This window comes from Liolophura sinensis, chromosome 7, assembly GCF_032854445.1.
Source record: "Liolophura sinensis isolate JHLJ2023 chromosome 7, CUHK_Ljap_v2, whole genome shotgun sequence".
Taxonomy (NCBI): Eukaryota; Metazoa; Mollusca; class Polyplacophora; order Chitonida; family Chitonidae; genus Liolophura; species Liolophura sinensis.
Genome location: NC_088301.1, coordinates 56,400,278 through 56,428,208, shown reverse-complemented (window position 1 = coordinate 56,428,208; position 27,931 = coordinate 56,400,278). Strand labels below are relative to the sequence as shown.

Here is a 27,931-nt window from a genome sequence, read left to right as displayed (position 1 = left end):
AACAGAGATGAAAAATGCAAAAGTATTATGAAGTTTCCTGTAGTCTTGTTTATTACTAAATAACACAAACCGGCCTACAACAAAGGGACGAGTTCCTGTCAGTACTTTCCCCACAAACATTTCAGATCCTTACACAGGATTTTTACAAGGTCAAAACTAACCTTAATGTACAATATTTTTATTTTTTTCACAGGTATTAAATTAACGTATCAGGAAATCACAGGTATATTTGATCACATTTTACTTGATTATAACAGAGATATGTATCTAAGCTATATTATGCACATAGATTTGTACCCAGTTGTCACCATTATTTATATCTGACTAATGGTTAAAACTGTTAATAACTTATGAGAGGAGGGACCAGGCATACCATTGCCATTTTCCTGATATTGGACATATCCCAGGACTTAAAATCACCAGTATGGCCATTCATTCCATTCGTAGGTTCCTCGTTTGAACCCTTCTTATTAGTCAGTGCCAATTGTCTTCATCGATAATACATTTATCTCTAATGAAAGAGTTTTCAAACCAGCAAATTATATTCAGAGAGGTTATTTCATTTTTACTATTGGCACTAACTTATTTTTTTATTTATATGACCGGTGTTTTATGCTGTACTTAAGAATATTTCACTTATATGATTTCAGCCAGCATTATGGTGGGTGGAAACCAGGCAGAGCCCGGGGGAAACCCACGGCCATCTGCAGGTTGCTGGCAGACCTTCCCCATACGGCCCGAGAGGATGCCAGCATGAGCTGGACTTGAACTCACAGTAACTACACTGGTGAGAGGCTCCTGGGTCATTACGCTGCGCTAGCACGCTAACTAACTGGTACTAATTCTTGAATACATACAAGATATATCAATATATCGCTCATATCATAATGTATTCTTCTTATAACAGATCTTTTGATTTCAACATTTACAACTTTGAGAAATCTATTTTTAACCTGAAGTCTTTTAAAGAATTGCAAATCACAAATAAACATATATCCTTTATCATGAAACGGTACCAGACATGGCACAAGCACATTCATTTGGTCACCAGTCTAACTTATCAGTAAGGCCTCAGACTAGATTATTTTTACCACATGCTAATGGAACACAGGTAACAAACAATACAATTTAGTTGATTCAACTTGTAGAAGTACAAGTTCATCAAAACGGCAGAGTAAAAAAACAAAAAACTTTCTTCTCGTACTTTTTCTATAGCTTATTTCATGTAGGAGATATATGGATATAAAACTTCAGCTCAATACATTAAGCACATTAAGTTTAACTTAAACTGGAACCTAACATACAAAAGCGATTATCAGGAAAATTTCTGATCATAAACACACACTCGGAGCTTCAACTATGGGAAATCCTCCATATGTCATTGTGCACATGCAAAACAGTTCAGCACATGCAGTACTTTTTGAGATACATACCTTTATATTTACCTTAACGCTGACTGTAATACAAAAGAGGCTAAGAATTCTGTAATTTATAGCTATTAATATGCACACAGGGTTAATTCACAGGCTACAATGATAAAAGTATAACAAAAGTTCACACTATAATTTGTGTAAGCAATAAATGCCAAAACTTTTAGCAGGGCATAGCCAGATTATCTGAAATTTCTTGTGGAAAAAATTATGTAAAAAAGTTATGTGTATAAAACCATAATCTGCAGACAAAGTACCAATACTTGAAAATACAATAGTATTGGATCCTGTTTGCTGTACATGATGCAAAATATACACCTACAAAATATTCATGTTGGCCTTTGGAAGTTAACCATAGAAAATGATATAAGTACGAACATGCACCCTGCATGTAATGTTTAGGAAATCAGTGTACAAATTTATCACACTCTCTTGGAATTCGAACACCATGGAATCTTGCTAGGCAAAACTAACTTCTTCGGGTTAATGCATTTTTTAGCCTTGACTGGAGTAGCTGCACCAGTACAGTTTTCTGTTCCTGAAAAACAAATATTAACTTGTCTTTAAAACATATCAATTGAGAAATAATCAGACTCTGACAACTTTGTATTGAAAACATTTTCAAAGTGCTATAGATATTTCCTGCATAACCAACATATATATTTCACATGCCGTACCAATCATAAGACAATTCACATACTGAAATTCTTCAACCTTTTTGCAGGTTTACAACATTGGTATTCAAGAACATTCTCACAACATTCTATGTAGATTGAAATCCAAATACGTGCTACAAGTCATGCGGAAAGTTGCTCTTTCGTATGTGAATAAGTTGAGGAACTAGGGTAGAGCAGTATAACAGATGGAGGCTTACACACAGGTATAAACCTGTTTCACTGCTGCGTGCTACAAATTTTAGTAATGATGCACTACAGGTGAGACAGATGCTGCAAATTTATACATTATCGACTGAAAGAGCCATCTTCTTGGCATGGAAACTCCAAAGGGAACAGCTGTTATGGCAACACATTGTTTTACAATTTTTTTTTTTTTTTTTAATAGTGAATAAAGAAGGTGAGTAGCCTGGAACATAGATATACATTTATGAACATCAGAGCTGCCGAAAAGGCAAAACCTATCCTTGACCGATGCTCAGCAAATGCACTGGCAACAGAAAATTTAGTAGCTTGAAACTTCTGCTCTACCTGTTTTGCTTTGGTGCTCCATCATAGTGCATTCTGATCGTCTTTTCTTGGCTTCAGATTCACTTGATGGCAAGCATGTTTTTTTGTGTGGGAAATTGGCAATGTCGCATACTGATCGCCTCTTCAGGTCTTGAGATTTGTGTGTTGGCAAGTCAGCGTTAATAGAGGTATAAGAGGCTGGTATTTGCAAACTACATCTCCTGCCGGTCGTTGGCATGTGCACAACCTTGTCTGACTCTCTAGTATTGCCTCCAGAAGACATCCTGCCAAGCGTCTTCTGTTCCTGGTTCCTCCCCTTACCAGCGGTCACAAACACAGCACCAGCCTTAACCGTGACAATGAAAAGGTCGGTTAGGTAACATTAAAAAATAATTTTCTTTCTGCTCTGTTGAGATTTTACAAATTACATGTAACTTCCAAAGGTGAACATATAAAGCTTCAATTTCAAGAGTCAAAGCCTTGCCAATAAATCAGAAAAAAAAGATTACAAAAAGCAAGAGAAAGGTCAATATATCGTGGACTCGCAGTTAATAATATAAAAAGATCATCTTAAAAGAGTGGTTTGTACTGTTTATGAAGCAAAGAAAATTTAGCAGTCCACATTTTGTCTATGTTTCATGTATGCTATTAGCTGAATATTCAATTGATCTGTACATTTAAATGTAAGATTTGCAAGGTTTTCAGCTGGGTTGATATCAGTTCATCAACAGTTCATATATGAGAAGTCCTCTTTATTCAAAAAGCTTGACCATACAATCAACCAATGACTGCCAATACCCCAGATTCCGTAATTAAAGCCACCGTGCAATTAAGACATCAAATTAAGGAGCAAGACGTTGATTAAACATTCATGCACAGTCTTGAAGTTTCCTTTGGGGTCAAGAACCCCTACCGGGTGCCATTTGGAATTTATCATTTGCATATTTAGACCTGTTTCAACAGTGAATTGTTAACACAACCACGATAGAATGTCTATTACATATACTTTCAGTCAATTTCTGGGTGCAAAGAAAACTACTAGATTATGGACAGCTTAATTAAATACCTTTACTGGTTTTCCAAGAGCAGATTTTTGGGGGAAGAATTTAGGGACTTTGGACAAGTTGGTAGATGTGGTAAAACTTGTGGAGGTGTCCTTGCAGTCGGAATTGATACTGTAGTTTTCTGCTGTGCCTTGAGACCCCAAGCTCTTCCGCACACTTCTGGACTGTTGCAGGGAACCCACAGTGGAACCCTAAGGGCAAGATAGGCCATGATCAAGGTTAGAGTTTCAAGCACCTCAACATCACCATCACAACTACATGTAAGTGTAACAACCTTATATGGCTATATGGGAAACTAAAGAAACTCAAACTGAAAAAAAAAAAAAATATAAAACTTTTCAGGTTCTGTTGATTGTATTTATGATTTCTATGTGACTTTTGTAAGCCAATAATGGTACACAGTGTAAATCAAAATACTTGTCTGCCACTATGTTTGGCTGAGATCCTCTACCATCGTGAGGTAATATTGTACAGCCTTCAACAGATTCCCATATTCACCTCTATCTCTGTTCTCTGTCTCCCACCCTTTTTTTTTGTTGATATTTTGGAGTTGCCCCTAACCAGCAAATTTTTTAAGGGTGGACACTTGAAAAATAAATTCAGTAATCATCTTCAAACAGAAACATGCCCTGTATTACTACATACTAAGCACATGTACAAAGTTTCAATCAAAAATCTGAAAGGTTTATAACTAAAAATATCAACGGGGTGAAATCTTACAGCCTCCTCACTTAATACCACCTATATTTATTTATTTCATTGGTGTTTTAAACAGTACTCAAGAATATTTCACTTATCCGACAATAGCCAGCATGATGGAAGGATACAAAGGTTTTACCAACTATTGGTGAGTAATAACTATGACGTGTCCATGTAGTGGCAACATGTAAACAATAAAGATATAAATAATGTAAATGCAAACTGAGCAGCACGAAAATCTTTTGGCACAGATCTACTAACCTGTAAAGATTTTCGGGCAGGCCTAACAAGCCTGCGCTTTCCACTGTGACCAGGCTTTGGCTGTGCGACTTTATCAGTTGTCTTCTGGGTGGTACTCAGAGACTTCAGGGTGAGGCCAGAGGGCTTGGGGAGTGACTTCTTCACTGGAATCGGTGCAGAATCTTTAGAACTGGAAGTGCTGTTAATATCTTTTTCAGACATCTCACCTGTCTGCTTCAAGGCATCTGTTGCCTCTTTATCTTTCACGGTAAATGTGCCTTTGCGTCGCAGCCTTAAGGAACCCTTCTGTTTATCAGAGCCAGACTGATCAGTCTTATGTGGTGAACGAGTGGGGGGAGTCAGCTGGTCATTTGGTTTTACATCTTTAGCACTGGACTCTTCTTTGTTCGGCACTTCATCTTTCTCCACACCTGTTATGCTAGAAATATTCAACTTCGAACTTTCATGTCCTGGGGATTTTATAAGGCTAAGCTCCTTCTTAATCTCCTTCTCAGCACCACACAACAAGTCACCTGTGGTAGATTCTGCCTCCCTGCTGGACTGAGTGAGCATACTGACACATCTCTTCACCTTGTCTGCAACATCATCGGCTTCTATTCCTAGAACAAATTTCTCAGACTCTTTTCTAGGTTTGTCCCCACTGAAATTTGGAATAGCATTCTAAGGTGAATACTCCTTTTAACTTCAATCATGCTAAAACCAGCTTAATTTATTTACATGAACTAGAAGGAAGAGGAAATCTTGTCAGAAGAAAAAAATGTCAAATGTCTGCCTAACTGATTTGTGCTCACTGGGTGAGTATAAAGCACTCATTCTCAATGGGTACCTATACAGTCCCACAGGCCTCCACTGTATTACCCTTGATTTCACATATGAGCTATGACATAATGTGACACTTGACACATGAAGCTACGAGAAGTGGGACCTTGCCCGTAGTGAATTACATAATTCATAGGTTACACTGCTATTTAATTTTCTAGGAAACAGTTCTGCTGAATTTCATCACAAACTTCAGCTGATGTTTAAATCTCCTACAAATGGCAAACAAATTATACTCCATGTAGATTATTTACTTTACCTCATTTATTGAAGAAAGAAAAAAAAAGAGGGGCTCAAAAGTTTGAAAAGGCTGCCTGAATATATTTTGGTTATATAATATATACATACCCTAATGTACAGACCTACTGTCACTTAATTTGCTCTATCACCAACGTCGGTCCCAAACCTGCCACCATAATATTGTCAGTCAGTATGGATTATGTGGTAACGAAACAAGTTTTAGGCTAACAATAGGAGAAATTTGAAACTATTGCTTACTATGTTTGTAACACAATTACAGACTGTGCACAGTGGTTCAAGGAATCTGTATTGTCATACTCACCTTGGAACCAAATTGTCTAGAAAGTCACTCAAGTTAAAACTGTCTACATTGATTAGAGACCAGTCTGCAACATAAAAAATGAAAAAAAAGTTTACTCCAATTTTATGTCAACATGTTAAAAAATTGATACAAGCATTGTAATGTTTCTTAATTAAAAGCGTTTATGCAAGCATATTCTGAAGGCATTATTCTGTGCAGATTGATACAAAAAGTTTGAAGTTTCAGACGCCTTGGGTTTTGACGGTACGGCAACTAGGATAAAATACGCCGAAAAGAAAAATGAAATGTTTTGCTTACTGTGTGGATCTGAGAAACTGGTGAACAGCATGACTATTGGAACCAATTATGTTAACACAAACACCATAACATGGCAGGTTTCGTCAAAGATCATCAAAAAACTACAACAGCTCCACTCACTCAGAAAAAATCTTTAAAACATACAGGGAGCAAAAACATAGTGGCAAGATTCTGGTTTGTGGTGGACACTTAATTTAATAAAATTTGAAATAGATATCTCTTTAAAATTTTAGAATGTCCCATACACTTAGACAAATATCACATTTTTTTCTCCCATTTAGAGATCTGTCCAGCTGTGCGACTTTATCAGTTGTCTTCTGGGTGGTACTCAGAGACTTCAGGGTGAGGCCAGAGGGCTTGGGGAGTGACTTCTTCACTGGAATCGGTGCAGAATCTTTAGAACTGGAAGTGCTGTTAATATCTTTTTCAGACATCTCACCTGTCTGCTTCAAGGCATCTGTTGCCTCTTTATCTTTCACGGTAAATGTGCCTTTGCGTCGCAGCCTTGAGGAACCCTTCTGTTTATCAGAGCCAGACTGATCAGTCTTATGTGGTGAACGAGTGGGGGGAGTCAGCTGGTCATTTGGTTTTACATCTTTAGCACTGGACTCTTCTTTGTTCGGCACTTCATCTTTCTCCACACCTGTTATGCTAGAAATATTCAACTTCGAACTTTCATGTCCTGGGGATTTTATAAGGCTAAGCTCCTTCTTAATTTCCTTCTCAGCACTAGAAGGAAGAGGAAATCTTGTCAGAAGAAAAAAATGTCAAATGTCTGCCTAACTGATTTGTGCTCGCTGGGTGAGTATAAAGCACTCATTCTCAATGGGTACCTTTACAGTCCCACAGGCCTCCACTGTATTACCCTTGATTTCACATATGAGCTATGACATAATGTGACACTTGACACATGAAGCTACGAGAAGTGGGACCTTGCCCGTAGTGAATTACATAATTCATAGGTTACACTGCTATTTAATTTTCTAGGAAACAGTTCTGCTGAATTTCATCACAAACTTCAGCTGATGTTTAAATCTCCTACAAATGGCAAACAAATTATACTCCATGTAGATTATTTACTTTACCTCATTTATTGAAGAAAGAAAAAAAAAGAGGGGCTCAAAAGTTTGAAAAGGCTGCCTGAATATATTTTGGTTATATAATATATACCCTAATGTACAGACCTACTGTCACTTAATTTGCTCTATCACCAATGTCGATCCCAAACCTGCCACCATAATATTGTCAGTCAGTATGGATTATGTGGTAACGAAACAAGTTTTAGGCTAACAATAGGAGAAATTTGAAACTATTGCTTACTATGTTTGTAACACAATTACAGACTGTGCACAGTGGTTCAAGGAATCTGTATTGTCATACTCACCTTGGAACCAAATTGTCTAGAAAGTCACTCAAGTTAAAACTGTCTACATTGATTAGAGACCAGTCTGCAACATAAAAAATGAAAAAAAAGTTTACTCCAATTTTATGTCAACATGTTAAAAAATTGATACAAGCATTGTAATGTTTCTTAATTAAAAGCGTTTATGCAAGCATATTCTGAAGGCATTATTCTGTGCAGATTGATACAAAAAGTTTGAAGTTTCAGACGCCTTGGGTTTTGACGGTACGGCAACTAGGATAAAATACGCCGAAAAGAAAAATGAAATGTTTTGCTTACTGTGTGGATCTGAGAAACTGGTGAACAGCATGACTATTGGAACCAATTATGTTAACACAAACACCATAACATGGCAGGTTTCGTCAAAGATCATCAAAAAACTACAACAGCTCCACTCACTCAGAAAAAATCTTTAAAACATACAGGGAGCAAAAACATAGTGGCAAGATTCTGGTTTGTGGTGGACACTTAATTTAATGAAATTTGAAATAGATATCTCTTTAAAATTTTAGAATGTCCCATACACTTAGAGAAATATCACATTTTTTTCTCCCATTTAGAGATCTGTCCAGGATAATCCCTGTACACATGTGGAACTTCTTTATAATTGCACGGGCCTACCTTCAATGGTTTTGTCTTGATGTGTTCCCCGGTGAGATTCTTGATTCATCTTAGGAGAACTGACAAATGTCACAGGAGATGTTATTTCCACTGCAAGCTTGCTTGAAGCTTGTTTCTTCACAGAACTGTTGTATTCTTTCTTCAACGTTTCTGTGAATAGTTACGTAGGAGAGTAAACAGTTGCAGTTCACTGACAAGAACTCAATTTTTGTTCAATAAACAACAAATTTATACTAATGGTGTTGTAAAATAGTTTAAACAACATAGAGAATACATTAGCATAATGGAGAAAGTTACTTAGAAGATACATGTATTACATGTGAATGCAAGCATCACGAATCAAGGGGCCTCCGTGGCTCAGTCAGTTAGCACTCTAGCGCTGCGTATTGTCCCAGGAGTCTCTCACCAATGCAATCACTGTGAGTTCAAGTCCAGCTCATGCTGGCTTCCTCTCCGGCCGTATGCAGGAAGGTCTTCCGGCAACCTGCAGATAGTCATGGGTTTCCCCCGGGCTCTGCCCGGTTTCCTCCCACCATAATGCTGGCCGCCGTTGTATAAGTCAAATATTCTTGAGTATGCCTTAAACACCAATCAAATAAATAAATTAATCAATAAATGAATCAATATTTAAACACTTTACTCAGGTCATCTTCAGGATTTAGTGATTTACAACATAATCTGGGCATTTTATTTACAAGTAACAACCAACGATTTACCAGAAACCATCAGTACATTTCACTCAGTTAGGCTGACCACTTTGACATCCTACATTGCAAAGTAGAATAATGGATTTTCAGGTATTTGTTACTCAGTGTATTGGTATGATGCGCTTTACACATATTGTAATGAGCGTTCCAATTCCTTGCTGGGAAAGCCCTCACACCTTATGTGTTCTTGGGTGCAATTAAAAAAAAAAGCACCTTAAAAAGGCTATACTCTAGATTTTTGGCAAAAGATGCATTTTCAAATCTTCTTCAATTATAAAAGTTTGAAAAATCTATACAGCCACCCTCTTTAAAAATTTCAAGAACCGTATTACCAATTTTGAATGGCAACAAATGCACACATGAGGCTGAAATTTCACTATGGCTATTCTAAAACAACAGTAAAAATTCAGTTGGATTTGTGCTGATTGATTTTTTTGTCAAAATTCTCTTTAACCACTGTATCTATATGGAATACAAATTACAAACATTTGAGGGCCATGTCAAGAAAAAAGAAATCAAAGGTTCTGATCACAAATTTTAAAGATGACATCGTAACTGTGATTTCATAAACTGCAACTTTAAATGAGAACTTTAAGACTGAACGAAAAAAATTGTGCAAAAACCTATCTTTTTATTAGTAAACCATCTTACTTTGTTATATTTACTAGTCAGTTTTAATTCAGCTTCATTAGTTTTGGAGCCCAAACAATTTCCGCAATTAAATTGGCTCTTAGATACAGCCCTGGTGGAATATGCGATATGAACAGTGTGTAACTAATACACCTCCTTCTTACTGTTTTCTGGATTATCCTTGGTCTCCCCTGCATTGCCATCAATGGTAATTGTAGGTCTGGCTGTCCCCATGGGGTCTGGTGAGGGCAAACTCAGGTCCACCAGCAAACCTACTGGGCAGTCTAAAGCCAGAAAAAAGGAACAAACGTAAATACATTTACAATTACATCCTTAAAGAAAAGTGTTTCCATCTTCAATTCAGTATGAGAAGGAGCGTGAAGCTGGTTTTAGGAGGTCTTCAAACAAAAAACAAAGGCTTTATGCATCAATTATTATTGTCCTCAGTCTTATATAGGGCTGACAAGGGCACACAACCTACAAGTCCCCATTCTATGTTTAAAATGTAATTCATGTGTTGTATGAACACAAACTCAGTCATACCTGTAGGAGGTGATGCACTGACAAGGGCACACAACCTACAAGTCCCCATTCTATGTTTAAAATGTAATTCATGTGTTGTATGAACACAAACTCAGTCATACCTGTAGGAGGTGATGCGCTGACAAGGGCACACAACCTACAAGTCCCCATTCTATGTTTAAAATGTAATTCATGTGGTGTATGAACCCAAACTCAGTCATATCTGTAGGAGGTGATGCGCTGACAAGGGCACACAACCTACAAGTCCCCATTCTATGTTTAAAATGTAATTCATGTGGTGTATGAACACAAACTCAGTCATATCTGTAGGAGGTGATGCGCTGACAAGGGCACACAACCTACAAGTCCCCATTCTATGTTTAAAATGCAATTCATGTGGTGTATGAACCCAAACTCAGTCATATCTGTAGGAGGTGATGCGCTGACAAGGGCACACAACCTACAAGTCCCCATTCTATGTTTAAAATGTAATTCATGTGGTGTATGAACACAAACTCAGTCATATCTGTAGGAGGAGATGCGCTGACAAGGGCACACAACCTACAAGTCCCCATTTTATGTTTTAAAGGTAATTCATGTGGAGTATGAACCCAAACTGAGTCATATCTGTAGGAGGTGATGCACTGACAAGGGCACACAACCTACAAGTCCCCATTCTATGTTTAAAATGTAATTCGTGTGGTGTATGAACACAAACTCAGTCATATCCGTAGGAGGTGATGCGCTGACAAGGGCACACAACCTACAAGTCCCCATTCTATGTTTAAAATGTAATTCATGTGGTGTATGAACTCAAACTCAGTCATATCTGTAGGAGGTGATGCGCTGACAAGGGCACACAACCTACAGGTCCCCATTCTATGTTTAAAATGTAATTCATGTGTTGTATGAACACAAACTCAGTCATATCTGTAGGAGGTGATGCGCTGACAAGGGCACACAACCTACAAGTCCCCATTCTATGTTTAAAATGCAATTCATGTGGTGTATGAACACAAACTCAGTCATATCTGTAGGAGGTGATGCGCTGACAAGGGTACACAACCTACAAGTCCCCATTCTGTATTTAAAATGTAATTCATGTGGTGTATGAACTCAAACTCAGTCATATCTGTAGGAGGTGATGCGCTGACAAGGGCACACAACCTACAGGTCCCCATTCTATGTTTAAAATGTAATTCATGTGTTGTATGAACACAAGTAGAATAATGGATTTTCAGGTATTTGTTACTCAGTGTATTGGTATGATGCGCTTTACACATATTGTAATGAGCGTTCCAATTCCTTGCTGGGAAAGCCCTCACACCTTATGTGTTCTTGGGTGCAATTAAAAAAAAAAGCACCTTAAAAAGGCTATACTCTAGATTTTTGGCAAAAGATGCATTTTCAAATCTTCTTCAATTATAAAAGTTTGAAAAATCTATACAGCCACCCTCTTTAAAAATTTCAAGAACCGTATTACCAATTTTGAATGGCAACAAATGCACACATGAGGCTGAAATTTCACTATGGCTATTCTAAAACAACAGTAAAAATTCAGTTGGATTTGTGCTGATTGATTTTTTTGTCAAAATTCTCTTTAACCACTGTATCTATATGGAATACAAATTACAAACATTTGAGGGCCATGTCAAGAAAAAAGAAATCAAAGGTTCTGATCACAAATTTTAAAGATGACCTCGTAACTGTGATTTCATAAACTGCAACTTTAAATGAGAACTTTAAGACTGAACGAAACAAATTGTGCAAAAACCTATCTTTTTATTAGTAAACCATCTTACTTTGTTATATTTACTAGTCAGTTTTAATTCAGCTTCATTAGTTTTGGAGCCCAAACAATTTCCGCAATTAAATTGGCTCTTAGATACAGCCCTGGTGGCATATGCGATATGAACAGTGTGTAACTAATACACCTCCTTACTGTTTTCTGGATTATCCTTGGTCTCCCCTGCATTGCCATCAATGGTAATTGTAGGTCTGGCTGTCCCCATGGGGTCTGGTGAGGGCAAACTCAGGTCCACCAGCAAACCTACTGGGCAGTCTAAAGCCAGAAAAAAGGAACAAACGTAAATACATTTACAATTACATCCTTAAAGAAAAGTGTTTCCATCTTCAATTCAGTATGAGAAGGAGCGTGAAGCTGGTTTTAGGAGGTCTTCAAACAAAAAACAAAGGCTTTATGCATCAATTATTATTGTCCTCAGTCTTATATAGGGCTGACAAGGGCACACAACCTACAAGTCCCCATTCTATGTTTAAAATGTAATTCATGTGGTGTATGAACTCAAACTCAGTCATATCTGTAGGAAGTGATGCGCTGACAAGGGCACACAACCTACAAGTCCCCATTCTATGTTTAAAATGTAATTCATGTTGAGTATGAACACAAACTCAATGATATCTGTAGGAGGTGATGTGCTGACAAGGGCACACAACCTACAAGTCCCCATTCTATGTTTAAAATGTAATTCATGTGGTGTATGAATCCAAACTCAGTCATATCTGTAGGAGGTGATGCGCTGACAAGGGCACACAACCTACCAGTCCCCATTCTATGTTTAAAATGTAATTCATGTTGAGTATGAACACAAACTCAATGATATCTGTAGGAGGTGATGCGCTGACAAGGGCACACAACCTACAAGTCCCCATTCTATGTTTAAAATGTAATTCATGTGGTGTATGAACTCAAACTCAGTCATATCTGTAGGAGGTGATGCGCTGACAAGGGCACACAACCTACAAGTCCCCATTCTATGTTTAAAATGTAATTCATGTGGTGTATGAACACAAACTCAGTCATATCTGTAGGAGGTGATGCGCTGACAAGGGCACACAACCTACAAGTCCCCATTCTATGTTTAAAATGTAATTCATGTGGTGTATGAACCCAAACTCAGTCATATCTGTAGGAGGTGATGCGCTGACAAGGGCACACAACCTACAAGTCCCCATTCTATGTTTAAAATGTAATTCATGTGGTGTATGAACACAAACTCAGTCATATCTGTAGGAGGTGATGCGCTGACAAGGGCACACAACCTACAAGTCCCCATTCTATGTTTAAAATGCAATTCATGTGGTGTATGAACACAAACTCAGTCATATCTGTAGGAGGTGATGCGCTGACAAGGGCACACAACCTACAAGTCCCCATTCTATGTTTAAAATGTAATTCATGTGGTGTATGAACCCAAACTCAGTCATATCTGTAGGAGGTGATACGCTGACAAGGGCACACAACCTACAGGTCCCCATTCTATGTTTAAAATGTAATTCATGTGTTGTATGAACACAAGTAGAATAATGGATTTTCAGGTATTTGTTACTCAGTGTATTGGTATGATGCGCTTTACACATATTGTAATGAGCGTTCCAATTCCTTGCTGGGAAAGCCCTCACACCTTATGTGTTCTTGGGTGCAATTAAAAAAAAAAGCACCTTAAAAAGGCTATACTCTAGATTTTTGGCAAAAGATGCATTTTCAAATCTTCTTCAATTATAAAAGTTTGAAAAATCTATACAGCCACCCTCTTTAAAAATTTCAAGAACCGTATTACCAATTTTGAATGGCAACAAATGCACACATGAGGCTGAAATTTCACTATGGCTATTCTAAAACAACAGTAAAAATTCAGTTGGATTTGTGCTGATTGATTTTTTTGTCAAAATTCTCTTTAACCACTGTATCTATATGGAATACAAATTACAAACATTTGAGGGCCATGTCAAGAAAAAAGAAATCAAAGGTTCTGATCACAAATTTTAAAGATGACCTCGTAACTGTGATTTCATAAACTGCAACTTTAAATGAGAACTTTAAGACTGAACGAAACAAATTGTGCAAAAACCTATCTTTTTATTAGTAAACCATCTTACTTTGTTATATTTACTAGTCAGTTTTAATTCAGCTTCATTAGTTTTGGAGCCCAAACAATTTCCGCAATTAAATTGGCTCTTAGATACAGCCCTGGTGGCATATGCGATATGAACAGTGTGTAACTAATACACCTCCTTACTGTTTTCTGGATTATCCTTGGTCTCCCCTGCATTGCCATCAATGGTAATTGTAGGTCTGGCTGTCCCCATGGGGTCTGGTGAGGGCAAACTCAGGTCCACCAGCAAACCTACTGGGCAGTCTAAAGCCAGAAAAAAGGAACAAACGTAAATACATTTACAATTACATCCTTAAAGAAAAGTGTTTCCATCTTCAATTCAGTATGAGAAGGAGCGTGAAGCTGGTTTTAGGAGGTCTTCAAACAAAAAACAAAGGCTTTATGCATCAATTATTATTGTCCTCAGTCTTATATAGGGCTGACAAGGGCACACAACCTACAAGTCCCCATTCTATGTTTAAAATGTAATTCATGTGGTGGATGAACACAAACTCAGTCATATCTGTAGGAGGTGATGCGCTGACAAGGGCACACAACCTACAAGTCCCCATTCTATGTTTAAAATGTAATTCATGTGGTGTATGAACACAAACTCAATGATATCTGTAGGAGGTGATGTGCTGACAAGGGCACACAACCTACAAGTCCCCATTCTATGTTTAAAATGTAATTCATGTTGAGTATGAACACAAACTCAATGATATCTGTAGGAGGTGATGTGCTGACAAGGGCACACAACCTACAAGTCCCCATTCTATGTTTAAAATGTAATTCATGTGGTGTATGAATCCAAACTCAGTCATATCTGTAGGAGGTGATGCACTGACAAGGGTACACAACCTACAAGTCCCCATTCTATGTTTAAAATGTAATTCATGTGGTGTATGAACCCAAACTCAGTCATATCTGTAGGAGGTGATGCACTGACAAGGGTACACAACCTACAAGTCCCCATTCTATGTTTAAAATGTAATTCATGTGTTGTATGAACACAAACTCAGTCATATCTGTAGGAGGTGATGCACTGACAAGGGCACACAACCTACAAGTCCCCATTCTATGTTTAAAATGTAATTCATGTGTTGTATGAACACAAACTCAGTCATATCTGTAGGAGGTGATGCACTGACAAGGGCACACAACCTGCAAGTCCCCATTCTATGTTTAAAATGTAATTCATGTGGTGTATGAACCCAAACTCAGTCATATCTGTAGGAGGTGATGCACTGACAAGGGCACACAACCTGCAAGTCCCCATTCTATGTTTAAAATGTAATTCATGTGTTGTATGAACACAAACTCAGTCATATCTGTAGGAGGTGATGCACTGACAAGGGCACACAACCTACAAGTCCCCATTCTATGTTTAAAATGTAATTCATGTGGTGTATGAACCCAAACTCAGTCATATCTGTAGGAGGTGATGCACTGACAAGGGCACACAACCTGCAAGTCCCCATTCTATGTTTAAAATGTAATTCATGTTGAGTATGAACACAAACTCAATGATATCTGTAGGAGGTGATGTGCTGACAAGGGCACACAACCTACAAGTCCCCATTCTATGTTTAAAATGTAATTCATGTGGTGTATGAATCCAAACTCAGTCATATCTGTAGGAGGTGATGCGCTGACAAGGGCACACAACCTACAAGTCCCCATTCTATGTTTAAAATGTAATTCATGTTGAGTATGAACACAAACTCAATGATATCTGTAGGAGGTGATGTGCTGACAAGGGCACACAACCTACAAGTCCCCATTCTATGTTTAAAATGTAATTCATGTGGTGTATGAATCCAAACTCAGTCATATCTGTAGGAGGTGATGCGCTGACAAGGGCACACAACCTACAGGTCCCCATTCTATGTTTAAAATGTAATTCATGTGGTGTATGAACACAAACTCAGTCATATCTGTAGGAGGTGATGCACTGACAAGGGCACACAACCTACAAGTCCCCATTCTATGTTTAAAATGTAATTCATGTGGTGTATGAACACAAACTCAGTCATATCTGTAGGAGGTGATGCGCTGTCAAGGGCACACAGCCTACAAGTCCCCATTCTGTACTTAAAATGTAATTCATGTGGTGTATGAACTCAAACTCAGTCATATCTGTAGGAGGAGATGCGCTGACAAGGGCACACAACCTACAAGTCCCCATTCTATGTTTAAAATGTAATTCGTGTGGTGTATGAACACAAACTCAGTCATATCTGTAGGAGGTGATGCGCTGACAAGGGCACACAACCTACAAGTCCCCATTCTATGTTTAAAATGTAATTCATGTGTTGTATGAACTCAAACTCAGTCATATCTGTAGGAAGTGATGTGCTGACAAGGGCACACAACCTACAAGTCCCCATTCTATGTTTAAAATGTAATTCATGTGGTGTATGAACACAAACTTAGTCATATCTGTAGGAGGTGATGCGCTGAAGAGGGCACACAACCTACAAGTCCCCATTCTATGTTTAAAATGTAATTCATGTGGTGTATGAACTCAAACTCAGTCATATCCGTAGGAGGTGATGCGCTGACAAGGGCACACAACCTACAAGTCCTCATTCTATGTTTAAAATGTAATTCATGTGGTGTATGAACACAAACTCAGTCATATCTGTAGGAGGTGATGCGCTGACAAGGGCACACAACCTACAAGTCCCCATTCTGTATTTAAAATGTAATTCATGTGGTGTATGAACACAAACTTAGTCATATCTGTAGGAGGTGATGCGCTGAAGAGGGCACACAACCTACAAGTCCCCATTCTATGTTTAAAATGTAATTCATGTGGTGTATGAACTCAAACTCAGTCATATCCGTAGGAGGTGATGCACTGACAAGGGCACACAACCTACAAGTCCCCATTCTATGTTTAAAATGTAATTCATGTGGTGTATGAACCCAAACTCAGTCATATCTGTAGGAGGTGATGCGCTGACAAGGGCACACAACCTAGAAGTCCCCATTCTATGTTTAAAATGTAATTCATGTGGTGTATGAACCCAAACTCAGTCATATCTGTAGGAGGTGATGCGCTGACAAGGGCACACAACCTAGAAGTCCCCATTCTATGTTTAAAATGTAATTCATGTGGTGTATGAACACAAACTCAATGATATCTGTAGGAGGTGATGCGCTGACAAGGGCACACAACCTACAAGTCCCCATTCTGTATTTAAAATGTAATTCATGTGTTGTATGAACTAAAACTCAGTCATATCCGTAGGAGGTGATGCGCTGACAAGGGCACACAACCTACAAGTCCCCATTCTATGTTTAAAATGTAATTCATGTGGTGTATGAACTGAAACTCAGTCATATCTGTAGGAGGTGATGCGCTGACAAGGGCACACAACCTACAAGTCCCCATTCTGTATTTAAAATGTAATTCATGTGGTGTATGAACACAAACTTAGTCATATCTGTAGGAGGTGATGCGCTGAAGAGGGCACACAACCTACAAGTCCCCATTCTATGTTTAAAATGTAATTCATGTGGTGTATGAACTCAAACTCAGTCATATCCGTAGGAGGTGATGCGCTGACAAGGGCACACAACCTACAAGTCCCCATTCTATGTTTAAAATGTAATTCATGTGGTGTATGAACCCAAACTCAGTCATATCTGTAGGAGGTGATGCGCTGACAAGGGCACACAACCTACAAGTCCCCATTCTATGTTTAAAATGTAATTCATGTGGTGTATGAACACAAACTCAATGATATCTGTAGGAGGTGATGTGCTGACAAGGGCACACAACCTAAAAGTCCCCATTCTATGTTTAAAATGTAATTCATGTGGTGTATGAACACAAACTCAGTCATATCTGCAGGAGGTGATGCGCTGACAAGGGCACACAACCTACAAGTCCCCATTCTGTATTTAAAATGTAATTCATGTGTTGTATGAACTAAAACTCAGTCATATCCGTAGAAGGTGATGCGCTGACAAGGGCACACAACCTACCAGTCCCCATTCTATGTTTAAAATGTAATTCATGTGGTGTATGAACACAAACTCAGTCATATCTGTAGGAGGTGATGCGCTGACAAGGGCACACAACCTACAAGTCCCCATTCTGTATTTAAAATGTAATTCATGTGTTGTATGAACTCAAACTCAGTCATATCTGTAGGAAGTGATGCGCTGACAAGGGCACACAACCTACAAGTCCCCATTCTATGTTTAAAATGTAATTCATGTGGTGTATGAACTCAAACTCAGTCATATCTGCAGGAGGTGATGCGCTGACAAGGGCACACAACCTACAAGTCCCCATTCTGTATTTAAAATGTAATTCATGTGTTGTATGAACTCAAACTCAGTCATATCTGTAGGAGGTGATGCGCTGACAAGGGCACACAACCTACAAGTCCCCATTCTGTATTTAAAATGTAATTCATGTGTTGTATGAACTCAAACTCAGTCATACCTGTAGGAGGTGATGCGCTGACAAGGGCACACAACCTACAAGTCCCCATTCTGTATTTAAAATGTAATTCATGTGTTGTATGAACTCAAACTCAGTCATATCTGTAGGAGGTGATGTGCTGACAAGAGCACACAACCAACAAGTCCCCATTCTATGTTTTAAAGGTAATTCATGTGGTATATGAACCTAAACTCAGTCATATCTGTAGGAGGTGATGCGCTGACAAGGGCACACAACCTACAAGTCCCCATTCTATGTTTTAAAGGTAATTCATGTGGAGTATGAACCCAAACTGAGTCATATCTGTAGGAGGTGATGCGCTGACAAGGGCACACAACCTACAAGTCCCCATTCTATGTTTAAAATGTAATTCATGTGGTGTATGAACCCAAACTCAGTCATATCTGTAGGAGGTGATGCGCTGACAAGGGCACACAACCTACAAGTCCCCATTCTATGTTTTAAAGGTAATTCATGTGGTGTATGAACCCAAACTCAATGATATCTGTAGGAGGTGACACGCTGACAAGGGCACACAACCTACAAGTCCCCATTCTATGTTTAAAATGTAATTCATGTGGTGTATGAACCCAAACTCAGTCATATCTGTAGGAGGTGATGCGCTGACAAGGGCACACAACCTACAAGTCCCCATTCTATGTTTAAAATGTAATTCATGTGTTGTATGAACACAAACTCAGTCATATCTGTAGGAGGTGATGCGCTGTCAAGGGCACACAACCTACAAGTCCCCATTCTATGTTTAAAATGTAATTCATGTGGTGTATGAACCCAAACTCAGTCATATCTGTAGGAGGTGATGCGCTGTCAAGGGCACACAACCTACAAGTCCCCATTCTATGTTTAAAATGTAATTCATGTGGTGTATGAACCCAAACTCAGTCATATCTGTAGGAGGTGATGCGCTGTCAAGGGCACACAACCTACAAGTCCCCCATTCTATGTTTAAAATGTAATTCATGTGGTGTATGAATCCAAACTCAGTCATATCTGTAGGAGGTGATGCGCTGTCAAGGGCACACAACCTACAAGTCCCCATTCTATGTTTTAAAGGTAATTCATGTGGTGTATGAACCCAAACTGAGTCATATCTGTAGGAGGTGATGCACTGACAAGGGCACACAACCTACAAGTCCCCATTCTGTATTTAAAATGTAATTCATGTGTTGTATGAACTCAAACTCAGTCATATCTGTAGGAAGTGATGTGCTGACAAGGGCACACAACCTACAAGTCCCCATTCTATGTTTAAAATGTAATTCATGTGGTGTATGAACACAAACTCAGTCATACCTGTAGGAGGTGATGCACTGACAAGGGAACACAACCTACAAGTCCCCATTCTATGTTTAAAATGTAATTCATGTGTTGTATGAACACAAACTGAATGATATCTGTAGGAGGTGATGCACTGACAAGGGCACACAACCTACAGGTCCCCATTCTATGTTTTAAAGGTAATTCATGTGGAGTATGAACACAAACTCAGTCATACCTGTAGGAGGTGATGCACTGACAAGGGCACACAACCTACAAGTCCCCATTCTATGTTTTAAAGGTAATTCATGTGGTGTATGAACCCAAACTCAGTCATACCTGTAGGAGGTGATATGCTGACAAGGCACACAACCTACAAGTCCCCATTCTGTATTTAAAATGTAATTCATGTGGTATATGAACACAAACTCAGTCATATCTGTAGGAGGTGATGCACTGACAAGGGCACACAACCTGCAAGTCCCCATTCTATGTTTAAAATGTAATTCATGTGGTGTATGAACACAAACTCAGTCATATCTGTAGGAGGTGATGCGCTGACAAGGGCACACAACCTACAAGTCCCCATTCTGTATTTAAAATGTAATTCATGTGGTGTATGAACACAAACTCAGTCATATCTGTAGGAGGTGATGCGCTGTCAAGGGCACACAGCCTACAAGTCCCCATTCTATGTTTAAAATGTAATTCATGTGGTGTATGAACACAACTCAGTCATATCTGTAGGAGGTGATGCGCTGACAAGGGCACACAACCTACAAGTCCCCATTCTGTATTTAAAATGTAATTCATGTGGTGTATGAACACAAACTCAGTCATATCTGTAGGAGGTGATGCGCTGACAAGGGCACACAACCTACAAGTCCCCATTCTATGTTTTAAAGGTAATTCATGTGGAGTATGAACCCAAACTGAGTCATATCTGTAGGAGGTGATGCACTGACAAGGGCACACAACCTACAAGTCCCCATTCTGTATTTAAAATGTAATTCATGTGGAGTATGAACCCAAACTCAGTCATATCTGTAGGAGGTGATGTGCTGACAAGGGCACACAACCTACAAGTCCCCATTCTATGTTTAAAATGTAATTCATGTGGTGTATGAACACAAACTCAGTCATATCTGTAGAGGTGATGCGCTGACAAGGGCACACAACCTACAAGTCCCCATTCTATGTTTAAAATGTAATTCATGTGGTGTATGAACACAAACTCAGTCATATCTGTAGGAGGTGATGCGCTGACAAGGGCACACAACCTACAAGTCCCCATTCTATGTTTTAAAGGTAATTCATGTGGAGTATGAACCCAAACTGAGTCATATCTGTAGGAGGTGATGCACTGACAAGGCACACAACCTACAAGTCCCCATTCTATGTTTAAAATGTAATTCATGTGGTATATGAACACAAACTCAGTCATATCTGTAGGAGGTGATGCGCTGACAAGGGCACACAACCTACAAGTCCCTATTCTGTGTTTAAAATGTAATTCATGTGGTATATGAACACAAACTCAGTCATACCTGTAGGAGGTGATGTGCTAACAAGGGCCACACAACCTACAAGTCCCTATTCTGTATTTAAAATGTAATTCATGTGGTGTATGAACACAAACTCAGTCATATCTGTAGGAGGTGATGCGCTGACAAGGGCACACAACCTACAGGTCCCTATTCTGTGTTTAAAATGTAATTCATGTGGTGTATGAACACAAACTCAGTCATATCTGTAGGAGGTGATGCGCTGACAAGGGCACACAACCTACAAGTCCCCATTCTATGTTTAAAATGTAATTCATGTGGTGTATGAACACAAACTCAGTCATATCTGTAGGAGGTGATGCGCTGACAAGGGCACACAACCTACAAGTCCCCATTCTATGTTTAAAAATGTAATTCATGTGGTATATGAACACAAACTCAGTCATACCTGTAGGAGGTGATGTGCTAACAAGGGCACACAACCTACAAGTCCCTATTCTGTGTTTAAAATGTAATTCATGTGGTGTATGAACACAAACTCAGTCATATCTGTAGGAGGTGATGCGCTGACAAGGGCACACAACCTACAAGTCCCCATTCTATGTTTTAAAGGTAATTCATGTGGAGTATGAACCCAAACTCAGTCATACCTGTAGGAGGTGATGCGCTGACAAGGGCACACAACCAACAAGTCCCCATTCTATGTTTTAAAGGTAATTCATGTGGAGTATGAACACAAACTCAGTCATACCTGTAGGAGGTGATGTGCTGACAAGGGCACACAACCTACAAGTCCCCATTCTATGTTTAAAATGTAATTCATGTGGTGTATGAACTCAAACTCAGTCATATCTGTAGGAGGTGATGCGCTGACAAGGGCACACAACCTACAGGTCCCCATTCTGTATTTAAAATGTAATTCATGTGTTGTATGAACTCAAACTCAGTCATATCTGTAGGAGGTGATGCGCTGACAAGGGCACACAACCTACAAGTCCCCATTCTATGTTTAAAATGTAATTCATTTGGTGTATGAACACAAACTCAGTCATATCTGTAGGAGGTGATGCACTGACAAGGGCACACAACCTACAAGTCCCCATTCTATGTTTAAAATGTAATTCATTTGGTGTATGAACACAAACTCAGTCATATCTGTAGGAGGTGATGCGCTGACAAGGGTACACAACCTACAAGTCCCCATTCTGTATTTAAAATGTAATTCATGTGGTGTATGAACACAAACTCAGTCATATCTGTAGGAGGTGATGCGCTGACAAGGGCACACAACCTACAGGTCCCCATTCTGTATTTAAAATGTAATTCATGTGTTGTATGAACACAAACTCAGTCATATCTGTAGGAGGTGATGCGCTGACAAGGGCACACAACCTACAAGTCCCCATTCTATGTTTAAAATGTAATTCATGTGGTGTATGAACACAAACTCAGTCATATCTGTAGGAGGTGATGCGCTGACAAGGGCACACAACCTACAAGTCCCCATTCTGTATTTAAAATGTAATTCATGTGGTGTATGAACTCAAACTCAGTCATATCTGTAGGAAGTGATGCACTGACAAGGGCACACAACCTACAAGTCCCCATTCTGTATTTAAAATGTAATTCATGTGGTGTATGAATCCAAACTCAGTCATATCTGTAGGAGGTGATGCGCTGACAAGGGCACACAACCTACAGGTCCCCATTCTATGTTTAAAATGTAATTCATGTGTTGTATGAACACAAACTCAGTCATATCTGTAGGAGGTGATGCACTGACAAGGGCACACAACCTACAAGTCCCCATTCTATGTTTAAAATGTAATTCATGTGGTGTATGAACACAAACTCAGTCATACCTGTAGGAGGTGATGCGCTGACAAGGGCACACAACCTACAAGTCCCCATTCTATGTTTAAAATGTAATTCATGTGTTGTATGAACCCAAACTCAGTCATATCTGTAGGAGGTGATGCGCTGACAAGGGCACACAACCTACAAGTCCCCATTCTATGTTTAAAATGCAATTCATGTGGTGTATGAACCCAAACTCAGTCATATCTGTAGGAGGTGATGCGCTGACAAGGGCACACAACCAACAAGTCCCCATTCTATGTTTAAAATGTAATTCATGTGGTGTATGAACACAAACTCAGTCATATCTGTAGGAGGTGATGCGCTGACAAGGGCACACAACCTACAAGTCCCCCATTCTATGTTTAAAATGTAATTCATGTGTTGTATGAACAAAAACTTAGTCATATCTGTAGGAGGTGATGCGCTGACAAGGGCACACAACCTACAAGTCCCATTCTATGTTTAAAATGTAATTCATGTGGTGTATGAACACAAACTCAGTCATATCTGTAGGAGGTGATGCGCTGACAAGGGCACACAACCTACAGGTCCCCATTCTGTATTTAAAATGTAATTCATGTGGTGTAATGAACACAACTCAGTCATATCTGTAGGAGGTGATGCGCTGACAAGGGCACACAACCTACAAGTCCCCATTCTATGTTTAAAATGTAATTCATGTGGTGTATGAACTCAAACTCAGTCATATCTGTAGGAGGTGATGCACTGACAAGGGTACACAACCTACAAGTCCCCATTCTATGTTTAAAATGTAATTCATGTGGTGTATGAACACAAACTCAGTCATATCTGTAGGAGGTGATGCGCTGACAAGGGCACACAACCTACAGGTCCCCATTCTGTATTTAAAATGTAATTCATGTGGTGTATGAACACAAACTCAGTCATATCTGTAGGAGGTGATGCGCTGACAAGGGCACACAACCTACAAGTCCCCATTCTGTACTTAAAATGTAATTCATGTGGTGTATGAACCCAAACTCAGTCATATCTGTAGGAGGTGATGCACTGACAAGGGCACACAACCTACAAGTCCCCATTCTATGTTTAAAATGTAATTCATGTGTTGTATGAACTCAATCTCAGTCATATTTGTAGGAGGTGATGCGCTGACAAGGGCACACAACCTACAAGTCCCCATTCTATGTTTAAAATGTAATTCATGTGGCGTATGAACCCAAACTCAATGATATCTGTAGGAGGTGACACGCTGACAAGGTAATGCTTATGCACAGCCAGATAAAAAGACAGAAAGACAGTCTGATCACTAATTGTAAAATGTCTACAACAGTGCATAATTCTGACAGAAACATATGTGTTTGTAATTGTGTACAGTAAACGCTAAGCATCTTGGAGGTAATTTTTAATTCATGTAAATGTACCTACCAGACATCCTTGAAGAGTCAGGGTACAATGACCTTCGCACTTCACTGTAATTAAATTAAAAGCAGATCATTTGTCAGATTTACCTTTAAAATGAGCAAGTTGCATAAAACAGATATCTGATGTATACATATGTACAGATAAACCTATACATGCTCACTGAACAAGCAATTTTTCTAATGATCTGTCAATGTGGTATTCTTCATAAGTCACTCGTTTGTATGGAATTTTCTAAAAATAACACAATTTCCTGAATGTTTATGCAGCACACATATATAATATCCTAAATTTAAGGCTTTTCCTGAGTAACAAAAAAAATCTGGATGGTTGTCGGTTACACCAAACAAACACCTTTTAAATGAAAATTTTATTCTGGAAATTAGAAAAAATGCACTTATACTGATGTTTTTGGAACACTTCAAACTCCCAAAAGTTGCCAATTTGAGGGATTGACATCAAATTACATTACTTTAATTACATTAACATTTATTGACATTATTGTAATTCACTAAATTTTTAGGACATCTGGTCTGCCCATTTAGGGAATATAAACGTAAATTGTTATTCTAGCAGGAATACAGATCGAGTTTCTCTTTTCTCACATGATTAGCCCATCTAACGAAAAACATACACCGCCATTAATATCTTCACTGTTCTGAAAAAAAATAAAAGAGAAATGTAATCTTTTGCTTTCTGTGCTAGTTAGAACTGTCAGCTTGAGACAACTGGTAGTGCATATCAAGAAACGTACTTCCTTGGTTTGTACTTTAAATTGCAGAATTTGTACATCTACAGCAAAGTCAGGAACTGTCAACTTGGTGGCAGAATAAAGGCATGTGGTCATGGGATATTACCTGTAGCACAAGATTGACGGCTACTGCCTCGTGAGTGTGTGATATTACCTTGGGCGCAAGATGTTTCTTTGCTTGGAGTGGAGCACGTTATTGTGTGGATTTACTGGTGATGACACATGGGGACACCTACCTGGGATTGATACCTGAGACAACTATGAGTACGGACAGACATTACTTGGCCGACAGCAGTAGTTCATTTAGGCCAGCACAGGAAGTACAGAGGTGGGCTCTTGGCTGTAGTAAACACTAGGTTCTTCTTTACGTGTAGTTTTCACATCACTACTTACGCCAATTCATTCATGCTTCCCTGAATGAGGATGGCCAAATATGAGGAGACCTTTTTCCTGATGTAGACTGATGGTAGTTTGAGAGGTTTCACAAGGAACAACACAGCCTTCAGAGAATACTGAAAGCTCATCTGATTGAACAGTTTGTGAAACTGCATAATCTTCAAGTCATGTAATACATTCAAATATTGACCTCTAAACCGAAAAAAAGTAGAGTGATTGACACTGCCATACACAGATATTATTCTCTAATTAGATCTTGTCATTAAATCAACAAGAAAGGCCAAAATTATTACACTGTCACAACTATGACTGTTCATCGTATGTGCAAGGATTGCAGAGCAATGACTTTGTATGTTATGGATTTGTAAATCATTGCAGTGGTAAAAGACACAGTAACTGTGGTGTTCATGCAAAAATTTACCCCGGAGGGGTTTGAAATGCAAATCGCGAACTGCATTTGGTAATTTATGTACTATGGGTGGCAACTTAAACCCTGTGAACTGCTAAGGAAATGATGAGTTATGATCAACATAAAAAACTTCCTTTGATATATACAAACTGCTTCCAGTGATTGGCTATCTGTGTCCTATAGATGGCCACTGTGATTTTATGATTGGCCAAAAACTTTACCCAACGGGCACTGACTCTGCCACTGACAGCATCTGATACCCCTCTCACAGTGTGAATATTCTGACTAAAACATGCCGTAGATATTCTTAGGTCTATCACATCTGCAGCAAGTTATAGAATATTCAGACTACCTCTGCTTACATTGTACAGGCCAGCTAAAAAGTTATTACAATGGAGATTATATGAGCTGCAATGAAAAGATTGCTGAATACTCTTGAATGACAGTACCATATGTGAAGAACTGTGTAGTAATGCTATATTATTTTGTAAATCAAGCTTTTTCAAATTCATTTTTTAACCAATGAAAAATCAGTAAAAACATGTGATCGTGGGGAAAAAATTACACAAATACAAATGTGAAAAGCAACACGTTAACACGAACCTAGTCTTTACAAATCACTAGGACCCGGTTGTTTGAAGGAGGGTTAAATTTAACCCAGGGTTAGCTAGGTGGGTGGTGTTTAATGTACCTTGATGAACCGTGGGTTAGTGGTGGTGTTACTTACCAAGTATTAAATACGAAATAAAAATAGAAAAGGGAAATTCCACACAAAAATTATCACATAATTCCCTATTCCCTCTCCATCTAGTCTTTACTACAGCCCCTACCAACAAGCAAGCGTAAGCTAAGGCAAATTTTTCCCGGGCTGAATTAGCAGTTAACAAACAATATCATCAATCAGGAAAATAAGAAAACCCAAGTGATCGAAAATCGAAAACTAGCCCTTAATTCATTGTCTGTAAAGTTGTTCAGGGGCGAGTTTTGGAGGCAAATGGAGGTGGTGGAACGAACCGAACAAAAAAAAAAAACATTTTATTGCATGTGTTGGATAGACTCAACCATCCTTAATCAATGTGGTAAAGTTAACTTGGGGTTAGAGTTGATTTAACCCATAGTTAACATTAACACCGCTTTAGCTGCGGGCTGTAATTCTTAAATGGACCCAAATGAAGTCTTCGGAGAGTTACGAGGAAAAAATGCTTCTAATATCGGGTCTACGGTGAAGATGTGATTATTTGGCTTACCGTCAATCGGAGACATTATCGTGTTGATCGATTTCAGAGTTACATTCCGCAACTAAAACCGCTTTGAACAACATAAATTTAACCTAGGGTACAAGTTAACCCAGGGTTGGCAGATTTAACCCAGATTTAGTCGCTAACAACCTTTTGAACAATCAAACCTAGAGGTGTTCAAGGTAAGCTTATACAATAAGACAGGGCTTTGATAATATGCCTAATGACAGCCCTACTATTAAGCTGGCGGTGCAATGAGCCTAATCGAACATGACGTCCTAACTACTCAGTTAATTCAACAACGTTAAATGTACTGCCTCCATATTTTACATTTCTGACATTCATTCGGTTCGTAGATGTTAGAATGTTGAATAAGGAGGGAGATCGTATAGCTGGCTGAATTACTACTCAGTACTTTATGCGTGTTATCATTTATCACTTGTAAAGTACATTTAGTTACATACCTTAAATGCTGTTTTGATTATTTATCTACGTTCTGACTAAGGAGTTGTGCAGCAAATGACACACTTTCACAGA

General features: G+C 38.8%; 1 protein-coding gene across 1 annotated transcript; it reads right to left on the bottom strand.

The window, feature by feature from the left end:
- Window positions 1-74: 74 nt before the first annotated feature.
- On the bottom strand, window positions 75-27,929 carry LOC135471046 (uncharacterized). The gene is made up of 13 exons (XM_064750095.1): window positions 27,859-27,929; window positions 24,607-24,650; window positions 14,239-14,358; window positions 12,141-12,260; window positions 9,841-9,960; window positions 8,340-8,489; window positions 7,701-7,764; window positions 6,756-7,045; window positions 6,020-6,083; window positions 4,639-5,278; window positions 3,681-3,869; window positions 2,636-2,960; window positions 75-1,968 (listed from the first exon to the last, which is right to left on the bottom strand). Exons 2-13 carry the CDS (start codon window positions 24,611-24,613, stop codon window positions 1,853-1,855), a joined length of 2,205 nt encoding a protein of 734 aa, XP_064606165.1. The 5' UTR covers window positions 24,614-24,650; window positions 27,859-27,929; the 3' UTR covers window positions 75-1,852.
- Window positions 27,930-27,931: the final 2 nt, after the last annotated feature.